This window comes from Plodia interpunctella, chromosome 8, assembly GCF_027563975.2.
Source record: "Plodia interpunctella isolate USDA-ARS_2022_Savannah chromosome 8, ilPloInte3.2, whole genome shotgun sequence".
NCBI lineage: Eukaryota > Metazoa > Arthropoda > Insecta > Lepidoptera > Pyralidae > Plodia > Plodia interpunctella.
This window is the reverse complement of record NC_071301.1, coordinates 3,612,807-3,625,754: the sequence shown is the minus strand read 5'-3', so window position 1 is coordinate 3,625,754 and position 12,948 is coordinate 3,612,807. Positions and strand designations below refer to the sequence as shown.

The 12,948-nt window shown below is 34.2% G+C and overlaps 1 protein-coding gene across 11 annotated transcripts in view; it reads left to right on the top strand.

Annotated features, from left to right (window-relative positions):
• The window catches only part of LOC128672108 (uncharacterized protein), a 34,808-nt gene that overhangs the window by 7,892 nt on the left and 13,968 nt on the right, over positions 1 to 12,948 (top strand). For 10 of the 11 annotated variants that reach the window (XM_053749016.2, XM_053749021.2, XM_053749015.2 and 7 more), the window contains 2 exons: positions 5,760 to 6,039; positions 8,951 to 9,094. In XM_053749016.2, the coding sequence (XP_053604991.1) occupies positions 5,760 to 6,039; positions 8,951 to 9,094 (424 nt within the window). Of the gene's footprint in view, positions 1 to 381; positions 452 to 5,759; positions 6,040 to 8,950; positions 9,095 to 12,948 lie in introns of those variants that run through there. The other variant, XM_053749024.1, reaches the window with a different exon arrangement.

Sequence of the window (12,948 nt, the reverse complement as noted above, 5' to 3'; positions counted from 1 at the left end):
ATTTTCATGCGGCATAACTAACAGATAGCTGAGGAAGCTTTACGTGTATAATTTTGTGGTTTTACCTGAGTGAAGCTGGGACGGGCCGCTAGTTAGTTTATATTAAAAAAATGTCTCCATTCTATTAGACCAAAATGAACAAGAATAGCACGTAGACGTAGTTCATTTGCTTCTCGCGTGAAAAGTTAGAACTACATACCTAGTACCTTAATTATTTTAAACCATTGTGTAACATGTTTTTCATTTACTAAAAGATAAATTGTACTGAAAATAATAACTTGATATCACTGACGTAATAATGAGTATCAATTGTAAGTAGATTAAGATATAACTTTATCAAATTGGCACCTTCAAGTCTTCGACTGCCGTTTTATCATTGATAGTTCGTTTTTCGACTTCAGTGGTTGTCTGTTCTTGTGTTTGTTTCCGTTGTGTTATCTTGATTATGGCCGTAAGTTGATTAAATATTTTATAAGAATATCTTGGGCAATAGAGAATCAGGGCAATACTTACTAATGTGTCACAGTATACATTTTATAAGAAAATACAAATGAAATGTTGCAATGTTTTCCTCGGTCGCTGATTTAGTGCTGGAAAACGATGTATCATGTACCAGACAACTAAAATATTTTGAAATAATTTACATAATATTGAACGGTAGAAAATATAAAATTTTTATTAAAATTATTTTTATTAAAATTAAATTAAATATAAAATTAATATAATATAAAATATATCTCATACAAGAACCGTCAAATGAGACTATTCAGAAGGTACGTAATTTTCTAATATGCAGTACATTCAATATACTTCGAAGGATAGATCGGACTTCAGATTAAGTTAGCCCCAAAGTAAGTTCGAAACTTGTGTTATGGCATACTAACTCATGCAATATTCTCAACGAATATTCTATAATATATACATATATAGATAAACATCCAAGACCCAGGTCAATCTGAAAAATATCGTTTTCCATCTTGACCTGACCGGGTATCGAACCTGGGACCTTCAGTGTCCGGCATGATGACCATTAAACCACGGAGGTCGTCCACTCCTAATAAAATCAAGCTGCGTTGAAAGTTTGTTGTTGAGAACGAGACACTTTCTATTTAGTCGATAAATATTTATGTGTTCTATTAAAAATGTCAGCAATGGTGGCAGGAATTTCAACAGCACCGGCGACCATGCGACACCAATCAATTAGAAGCAATCAAGATCACGTGCGCCGCAACACGAGGCCACCACGCTGTCGCACATTGCTGTCCCGATGTTACCATTTGGCTAATAAAGCTTTTTCATCGCTTTGTCCCTTTTCTTTTAAAACTTATGGTTCTCTTCATTTAGGGGCTTATGTCTGAGATATACTCTCTTGGACCGTATGTTTTACCTCTTAGATTTTCTACGTGTATTTATATCCCATATCTGCATGAGTCGTTTTACTACAAGTATACATGGACGAGCTGCAAGCAAGTACTTTTAGTTCCTTTCATATGCCCACATTGCCTTGATGCTTTTTCCTTCTTAGATATTGTCAGACTAAAATTGGTCATCGGCCTTTGGCATGTGCATTGTGCATGTGTTCTGAGGGCACCCTTTTTGAAATACCATGCCACCTTCGGTCAGAATCTACGGTGAATTTTGTTATACGCATGGACTCTGTGTTCTCAAAAATACTGTAATGCATGCCAGTATCAAACATATGCGTTCCATGCACTGCCTTTTCTTTTCTTAACTTTATTTAGACTTTTTTAGTATATAATGCATTGTTTCGTTTATTCTGAATTATTTAGTACTATGCGTCGTATTGCGCCGTGGTAGCAGCGTAAGAATAATTTACCACCAGGTTTTGATTAAAAATATTTTGTTACTCTACTTCTAACTTCTGTAATATTCCCATTTATCTAAAGAAACAATGCGGAATAAATCATAAAATGTTCTTACTGATACAGAGGGATTCATTAAAATGTAAGTATAATTTGAGGTCAGTTAGGGTTTCCTTGTTTTACGTTCCGCAATAAAGATCTAGTTACTTCTATTGTATTTACGTCACTTGCTTTGGATTTAAATTAAGTAACGTAGCAGACCACTAGTCAGCATGTGCAATTAAATAAAATGTACCTATTTTAGAAAAAAATATTTCGTGTTGTATTATAATACTTGATCTTAACTATTATCACAGATAGGTGATGGGAAGTGAAGGAAGTTATTTTTATGCACACAAACTATGCTAACAAAATAAATCACTAACTATGCCGGAGCTGTTATAGTGTAAACAGTGGCAAGGCCGACTCGTGCTTTACATACTGAGGATGAAGGTGTGACTTTTCGAGTAGTGTACGGTGATTGGAACCAAATCTTCACCGTTTGTTTTGTAGAATATAATCCAGATAGTAACAAAAATATACGCGCGTTACGACTTTGTAGAGATCAAACTAGTGTTTGATTTTCAAGTTTTCCACGTCTTTTGAGTTTGAATTTTATTTTTGTATGAATTAGAACTTTGTTAGGTTTGGAGTTGGAGTATTTGGAAAGGTTTACTAGGCAGCTGTAATGTGAATAAAATAATAATGATAAATGCAGTTTTTATTTATTTAGTAGAATTTTTATGACATTCTAAAATTTCCGTACATGCTTTTTACTTACCAAGAACGATCTGCAAAACTTTTTTGTTTCTTTTAAATTTATTCACTCTTGCGTATGTTATTATAATACTTGATCTCAACATGTCAGATCATATACTATCTGATAGAAACAGTTCTAGAATAACAAGCTGGCTTGAATACGACACGGTTAACAAAATTAATGACGAAAATTGTCGTTAATTTTGTTGACATTGTCGATGAGTTTTACAGTGTGTGTTATCAAAAACACATCAGTTCCATATATATGTACGTAACGTACTTCGTGGCCAAAATGGCCTTGATTAAAAAAAATGTTTTCCTTTAATCAGAAAGTGTAACTATGTCGATGAATGTCTGTTCAGATTAATGCTATTATCTGTACCTTGTCCCAGATCAGATATGACGATATGACCGATACTAGATAATTATGTTTAAGTGAACATTTTTTTATTGCTACTAAACATTATGCTAGAAGTAACATTACTGTTATGTCGGACCATAGGCATTTAAATATTTCTTTGTATTTGTCAAAATTAATATTGTGGTCAAATAATAAGACTATGTATTTGTTACTGACTGATGAAAAAGAAACTGGCTTTTTTATCAAACATCGCTTAACATAAACAATATTGGATAGACCTGATCCGCCTGACATTGACATCGCATTAATTTCTGAAGGTCGTAATAATTACATGATGATTTTGAATGGATTATATTGAAAAAAATCAAAGTGTAAATCAATATACTTAATACAATCAATATAATTAATACGCATACATACATCGGTAAACACTTGGACACTTCACTGATACGCAGCGGGAAAATTTTCCTCTCAAAGGATTATAATCGACGTACATTAACAACAGGTCGTTAGTGTATAAAAAATTATATTATAATGAAGGGCAATTAAAATTTATATTTCTAATTTCGATCATGATATGCTCAAACTGTGTGCTCAAAGATACAAAGGACCATTCGACACTTAATGCATTGTTTATGATAATGGCTACACTGTAATAGATAACCTTAGAATTTGTTCATGCATATCGACAAGATACGACATATTTCATTCACTGTGAAGACAATGAGAACGTTTGATATCGCGGCAATTGACACGCGGCAGGAACAAAGAAAATGCTGCAATACAACGATAAATGGATGCGCCTGCGCATTTTAACAAAGGACTCGTTGCGATATCCCAACCTAACGTACCAAACTTACGTACGTTTTTAGAAAAAAGTCGTGCCATCCATTTGTATCACCTGCCAATTAGATAAATATACTAAATTAAAAAAACCTATGCTAGCCTTTTAAAACAATTTCTTTTCAAAGACTACTTCATTTTATTATTATGAATGTATAATAATCAAATAAGTATGCGAATCACGCCCCAAAGAGAGACCGAAACCTTGGAATAATTTAAGCCTACCACCAAAATAAAAAAACATTTTGTAACAAATTGTACCAAATGCGACGCGAATGACTTTGACAATGACCATGAAATCAAAAGGTCTTGGGTTGAATAATCTTAAAGGTTGGTTTACACCGACGACGCTTGTATGCATGCTTCACAATCCAAAAATAAAACCCACATTTTATGGCGATAAGCTGGATGAATTTTCGAGCGTTTTGAACGCCGTCATTCCTTCAAAATAAATAACCATTCTAAAATCTTAAAAATGAAATGTTATTTAAATTTTACACTACCCCCAACACAGATTATTATTTATAAATTAGGGTAGTAAAAAGTTTCTTTTTTGTCCTTGTTGAAATTGTGTTATTTTCCACAACAATGACGGCGGTCAAAACGCTCGAAAATTCACCTAGCTGTACAGTTGTTTGCAATTAATTAGATTTTTTTAGTTTTAATTTGTTTCCAAACCAATGTATACAACAAGTAAGTTGAGCAAATATCATTCTATCTAGTCAATTTTAAATTAAATTAAGTGAAATCTTTCGGTATTGTCTCCTACCCTCGTTCGGTAGAGCAACACGTTTGGTAGAGGCTAGTCGTAGCCTCATTGAAAGCATTGGTTTTATGCACGAGATTTAACATTATATCAATGCACAAGTGTTTGCGTAAGAATGTAGTTAATTAATGCCGCGACACGTGAATATTATAATTTAAACAAACGTCGAGATGTGTTATTTTCCACAACAAACACGTTAGGAATAATTTGACTGACCTGCCCTATACCCAAAATGGAATATTAATGGAATATTTATTTACCGTAAGACTGATCTCGTACATAATTTTTATAGGAACTAATCACATAAAATGGGCTAGGCACACAGAAAGTTTGTGTATTTGATACGAACTTAACGATCTTGTAATCATGATTCCTCACTTCGTCTATGCCGTGATTTATTTTTTTTTGTGTCTTATTTCTCGACTAGTGATCCCAAAACGTGTAATTCATATGATATTTGCGTTTCAAAGGGCATAAGAGTGTGTACGTGATTAGGCTATACCCTTCATTAGTTAGTACATTGTCCTCCGTTGCTGATTGTATCCTCGGTAACCATGATGTCATAGATATCCTTAAGAGGGAAAATATCGGCCACATTAATACGGTTTACGATTGTAACGATAAAACCGGTGAAATAACAATAACTCGATGGCTAAATGACGTAATGCTTTTAAATTTACGTTGCGTTAATTTTGATGGAGATATAAAATTAAGCTACTATTTGTGTTTTAATGAGGTCATGATTTGGATGAACTAAATTTGGATTATAGTAATATTATCGATCTTTATTTTTCTCTGAGGTTTAGAGGAGGTAGAGCTTAGAAACGCAAGGCGCGACTGGCTACTGATTTTCATGACAAATGCCTGTGATATACATATGTTTAGTTGCAAAAAAATAAATATCAATATTTACTATCATATTGTAGCGTTCAAGATATGGAAAGATACATTCAAAGATATCTGCCGTGATTTTAATCCTCTTAAGCGATATTTGCAGGGTTATCTAATAATGAGAATAAAAGAGTAATAATTGTATTATATTTCTGAAATGTTAAAGAATGAGATAGAGGTTTATTTTCGATGAGCATGGAATATTTATGCTATTCGTTGCAAATGCGTAGTTTTCTAGATTAATCGTGTCGAGTTCAAACAAATTTCTTTGTTATAGACTGAAAGTGAAACGTCATGTGAAGAGGCAGCAAGACTGACAGCAGAAGGGGCAGAAGCTGACGATGACGAGGCTTATGATTATACCGAGCTGCCCCCTCCCCCCGATGGAGGTTATGGCTGGGTCGTGGTCTTCGCCTCTTTCATGTGCAACCTGGTGGTGGACGGCATAGCCTACACCTTCGGAATATTCCTGCCAGAGCTGGTCGTGTACTTTGGAGTGGGGAAAGGAACAGTAGCATGGGTCGGCAGTTTGCTGTCCGGAGTTTATTTAGCGGCTGGTAAGCAGAGTTTGTCTTTTTTTGCAACCATTTACTCGCGTGTGTTTGTCATCGCGAATATATTGTGCTCTGTGTGTAGATTAGGTAGGGCAATTGTTCTATTATTCTCTATCTATTCCGCTTCCTATTACATCACAATTTATTTTTCAAGTGATGTGTGTGATGCTTGATCGGTGCATTGTAGCTTAGTATCGGCACTATCTACAATGGTAATTAGACCTGTGTAATGTAATTTAACTGGAGTAGCAAATGTATGCACTTCAATGAACGTTAAAATTCTAATTTCTTAATAGAACAATGAATAGACACAAACCAAATGACGCCGTTCCGTTACTGTAATTAAGCGCTATTGTTGTTTTGGGATAAGTTGAAATTGATCGGCGACGGCTATTTCCTATTAATTTAGGTCACGTTGTCGCTTCGCCTGCTCCCGTATGTCATATGTCAGTTACATACGTGCAATTTGCAATTCAATATCCACTATTCAATAATGTAATCTGTATCCTCGTACAAGGAAACATTAAAGTTAATATTAATAGCTGATGAGCTCGTAAAACAGTTACATTTAAAATGGACATGACATGGAGATAAAGTTTTGAATTTTATTGATATTATTTGTTTTATTATAGGCATTGATGTAACATAACACTGTTGGAGGTATAAACTATAACGTCCATTAGGAAGTGTTATCGACACATAATTTGAATTATATCTCACCAGAGAGTACAAGCCAATATTGTGTTGTCTGATAATGAATGCTTATCACCATGCTTCTGCCTGAATATTAGCAAGTTGTGATCTGGTTTCAGTTTGATTTATGAATAATGAACTTTACACCACGCCTACGCCTAGTCGATAAATTTGGATCATGCAAAAAGCAAATATTTGTTAATATAATCGTTGGTTTAGGAATGATGTATGTTTTTGTCAACGAAAGTACTTACCTGATCAATTTAATTACTGCAAGCAGGACAGTGGGAGATAGAAAGGACATGCAGTTGATTATTTTAAAATGCAATACGTATAGGTTTTCATAATGTATGTAATTCATGCTATCTTAAGTAATCGTTTTATCTAACAGATATCAGTAGTTTTAGGATTTTGATAGCGATAACAATGAAATTAAGATCCAAATATGTATTCAGTGCGATAAGAAAATGTATTGCCAAGGGAAAACAGACGATAATATCTCGCAATTTCTTACTATCATTTTGCGTATCAGTATTTACGTTATAATTATTTACAGTAAAATATAATAATGACCCATTAGCTAATTCTAATTGATTTGCTGATGATAACAATTGCTGTGTCCTTTTGGTTATGTATTTCTAGTAGTAATGATAGATGCAGCATTTATAAACTATTGTGTTATCGCCCCGACACAATAACCTACGTTTGGCGATGTTATCACAGCTGTCCTATACCTTCGCAATTCATTTGTAACATTGATAAAATTTATAGCAATATTTCCTACTTGACCATACTTTTGTTCTTTATCGATAAAACACCATAACGAAATATTTAAAATGATATTAATAAATTATATTAGCCTTTCAAGTCATAATTTTTTATTTATTTATTTAAAAAATGTTTTTGCCCAACATAAAAGTTAATAAAGGGTGGACTGAATGCCTTAAGGCATTCTCTCCCAGTCAAACCTTGGGACAGAAAGAAAAGGAATAAAAGGGTGGTGCTTTAAAAAAAAGATAGGTAATTATACTGTAAATTTTTGTGTAAAATAGAGCATAAATAATTCTACTTTTATGCAAACGATTGTTAAGTTTTGTCATATTAGGGTGAATTTACACCAAATGAAGAATTCTTTCGTTGTTTTTTCGGATTTTGGGGATATTAAAATCCGGGATTTAAGGTTAATGTGATAGCTCAGAGCTTGTGTGCTTAGACCATTATTTTATATGGTACATATACAAAGCGTACATATAGTAAGCATTCGAAGAATATTCTAAGATCGCTCTAGCATTTTGTTCCTTTAGTCTACAAACTCTACGACGACGAAATAATGTTTAAAAGTAAGGTATAAATGCACCTTTAAACATATCGATAGTTTTTATCACGGAAAACGCTACCTACTGTGAAAGGTACACGAGCGATGTCGCATACAAAAGCTAGTGTACAATACAAACAATGTTTACACGCGATGTTTCCACGACTAGGTGATTATTATAAACTGAGGCTATTATGCATGTCGATATGGCACGCCTCCTTGAACTGGTCTGTTATTCAAATGTTTCATCAAACAAGACGGGTTTTCATTTAGGTTTAGGTTAAGGTAACCTACCTTGTACTAAACATTTCTTCGACGATGATGACCTATAGTAATTTATATATTTATTAAACACGACAAAACAAAGTTCAACAATATCCTTTTTACATGCGGCTCAATTTTAAATCATATATTTGAATTTGAATGATAATGAATTTGTTTTTAGATACAGTTTTTTATTTATAAATTTTCATTTAATATCCACAAAAAAGCACAGAGTGTAGATTAGAACTGAAATTTTGAATTGAATCTCTGGGGATATTTTGTATTATTTAAAGTTTTAAAACCTTTATAATTTGTACCATTGTGAATATGTCAACGGTACCTATAATGCAAGAAAAACAAAGAACAAAGGCCATAAATTCATCTTTATGAATGAGGATTACCTTCAACCGGCATATATATGTAGATCATTGCACAATATCTACTGCGTGCGAATATTTTTGTTCATATTTAGATAAGACCTAGTTTTCCATTTTTAGTTTCCCATCTTATAATATTTCATGATTATTAGGCGCTAAGATTATTCTTTTCATACGTTCATTGTATTTTAGACTTGTTTTCAAATAATTAGTATCGTTTTCTTTTTCGACGTACATATCTACAGTTTGTAAAAATTGTTAACAGGTCCTATAGTATCAGCACTATGCAACAAGTTCGGGTGTCGCGCGGTGTGCATCACAGGTTCCGTTATAGCAACGGTGGCGTTCGTTCTGTCTTCCTACAGCAAGAGCGTCACTATGATGATGCTCACTTATGGACTGCTTGGAGGTAAGTAATTTAAGCCATATTTTTATATTTTAGAAGGCAAACAGGCATCAAGCCCACCTGACAGAAAGCGATCACAGCAGCCTCTACACCTGCAACACCATTGATGTTGCCCAATCATTTACGTCGGCAGAAATAGAAAGATGGCCCAAAGGCCATCTGAACGAATACTAGATTTACCAAATCTGAATGATTTACCAAAGTAAATCAAAAAAGATTTTGTAGGTGTATGTCCTCCGAAGTAATATTTTATCGACATCTATGCGGTTAAATCAAACCGCATAGATGTCGACAAAACAACAAACTGTATACCCGATACAGTGGAAGCAAATTTCATGGATATTGAAGGGTATCATCTACCAAATTGCACTCGACACGGCTACTGTAATAACATGATAGACTTAACCCTGAAAGTACAGACCAAGTGTTGTTGCTCAAATGGTGGAATAATCGCCACAACGTACAATTTACCCTTCTATCTGCATTCCATTGATATTATAATAAATAACTGTTCATCAATTTACACAATCTATGAAAATATGTTGTTTTATTTGAGTTTGTAAATGCTAGTGAAAATTCAAACAATTTTATATAATGAATTAAGTACATGTTCCTGAGACAAATATATTTTTGTTTGCTTATTATATATATATATTATTCGCTTATTCATAGGCCGTGTAAAAATTTTTGGATTATTACAAATTTCAATTAAAAACGTTCATACGTTTTCCCTGTTTTACACTATAACTTCCTAATTTCCAATTGTTTTACGTTCCTACTTACAAAATCATCAATGTTAATACAATTTACTCATATGAAAATAACCAATATTATCAAGAGAATTCCTTGCCGTGTTTACATGTCCGAGCAGAAGGATATAAACCTTTCCGAGAACCACCTTTGAAAGACGATATATAAATAACATTTCGCACTGATTCATCAGCGTTAACGGCTTAAAAGTGTTGCTGTGGTTACTTCTGTAAGAATATCTCAAACTGGCCCATATCCAGCCCAAGCCGACGTCAGCCGGCTTTTCAATATGTCATCGGCGTATTTACGATGTACATTGTCAATTCCACATCGGAGGGATACATGACCCAATTTATATATCTGCATAAAGAACTCGAATTTCCGTTTGGGATTCGTTATTGATCAATATCTATCACGGGGTTCTATGCCCTATTTCGTAAAATATCGTCGACATAAGTTTCTTCTTGTGATCTTTTATTCGTTCATAATCTGTCATCAATCATAGTTTCTTTCATAATATTGCATTTCGTGTCAAGAGTTTGTTAACTATAAGCAGATACTCTGAACAAAAGCTTTATTAAAAAGTATCAACTGTAATATTTAATGTGTGTATTATTTATGTTCTCAAGTACAATGAAGATGATAAATGCAATCCTCTAGTTAGTCTAGTCAAAAACTGTGTACCATTGTCTTGTTGGTTATACTGCATTTATACATTGCCATGCAATTAATGCAAACCAAGTACGATCAATGGTTATGGCATTCTCATGGCACATAACTGAACGCAAGGAGCCGACGACGTACGCCAGTTATGCTAATGGTGTGGCTGACAGTGGCCTTGGCACAGTGGCACAGATGTGGATTAGCCGTTTGGCGCCGTGGAGAAGTCCTTCGCCTGTTGGCAGTATGAGTATGCTGCTATGGCCGCCATGTGCTTGTTTATAATATATTTTGAACTGTTTCATTTAGATGTAGATATGTCTACTGCCATTCTTGAATTGTTAACATCGTTAGTAGACTTTAATATAACACATCCTTTGAGAAAAAAGTTTTAACTATTTTAAAGTATATATGAGCACGTATGCTGTTTTGGCCACCATGTCCTTGTAATATAATTTGAACCATTTCATTTGAGAGATTGTAGATGAATATTTTAACTTGTATTCTTGTGTCGTTAACGTCTACTAATAATATTTCACCGTTTAAGAAGTACTTACAAGCTTTTTCAAAACTAATTTTGAAAGTCGCACGTATTTGGCTTCACTAATGTAGTAAGACAATGGTACTGTTTCATAGTCTATTTCAGTGGCCAAGTTCATTAAACGACCGCATAACTGTAACAGTAATTGCTTCATTTGGATCAATTAAAGCCGGACAAGTGAATTTATACTTGGCGCCCTTCAGTAAAACATATGGTGCGTATAAACTATTCCTGTAGGTTATGTCGACAGCTTCGCTAACAATGTTATTCTAGCCTTCATTTATCATTGACTAAATCGGAAAAATATTGTAACAAAACTGTTAAATTAAAGGGCAGCTTTGCAAGAAAGTGCAAATTGTTCTCGCCGCATTTAATCGTCTCTTTGTTCTCATGAGCCCTAAAATTGTGGCAACAATCCTCGCGTGAAATTGGACATTTGCCAATGTTCAAACGTGCAAACGGAACGACAACACTTTTGTCCTGAAGGTAGGGTTGCCAGGTTCCAAAACACAAAAGTCTACGCTTAATTTGATCTTATAAAAAGCAAATAACGGCAGAAAATCGCTCAAACCTTTGATTTAAAAGCCGGACAGGCCGGACACGTGAATAGCCGAACATGTCGACTAGAAGCAGACAACTGGCAACCCTTGCAGAGGGTGTGTGTAGGCCTTTAGTGATAACGAATTAAGGGCTTATGTGCGCTTTTTATTTCACTTACGCTTTGTATAAGACGTACACGTGTTCCTTGGCTATTGTTATTCAGATAGATTTGAATTTTAAAGTATATGATTAATTTGCAGCACAGTACATCAGTACTGTACTTTCGGTCACTAAAGTAATTGCGTGAATTCGCAAAATATAAGTCTGACTATACAAATAACACTTTTAACTGAAAATTTATGATTAACTATAGAAAGCTAATAGACCATCTGAATAAATTTCCTGACTGTTGCATCTATGTTCTAAATCTAATAATAAATGACAGACTAGTGTTTACATTAGAATTAGATTTGTCCAATATCTAACATCTTATACAATTTTATTTAATAGATCTTGGACAGGTTTGCAATACTCGTCACATTAAGGATAAGACACCTTGGTATTGTCACTAGGCTACTAGATTTTTTATTTGTGTAAATTGACACGAAGGTCGTGGGACGGGACAGGACATCTGGCGGGTTGCCAGTGATTGCAGACACTATGGCGCCATTCTCAGTGTTCGCTGACTTGGAAAGATCTGTATTTAATTTGTCATATCCCACTAATTACGTTATTATGACAGGTCTACGACTCTTAAAGCATATATTGTAGATGTTAAATTCTGGAGAGAATCTTGTTTTACAGAAGATTTATATATTTAGCCCGCAACTTCAGATTTTCATACAAACTTTCACGTAGGATAGGGATTAATTTTTTGAAAAATAAAGTAGGTTGTGTTTAAACTAGGGTCCCCTTTACCCAGTTACCCTTCTTTCTATTTCTTTAAATTTGGTATACATATGTAGAATACGGAATTTCATACAAATCAGTCCAGCGGTTTAGCCGTGAAAGCGGAACAGACAGAAAGATAAGACTTTTGAATTAGTAATGGATGTTGGACTCAAGGTCTGTAGTTTCTTTTATGATCCCACATGGAAGATTTTGCTTCCGTTGGTACAAATATTATTTAAAATGTCTCAATCATTAACACATTTTAAGCAATTGTTGACTGATCCCACTTGGCAGCTGAGTTGAGATCTGAGATGATCGTGGCTCAATGCCGTTGGTTAGTAATTCGTGAATGCTAGTTCGTTACGCTCCGTGAGAGAAAATGGACTATATGTATTCTATTCACTATGACTGAAAAAAAAACAACAGTTTCCAGGGATCTTAAGATGTAACGAGTACTCTTTTTTACAGATGCTTC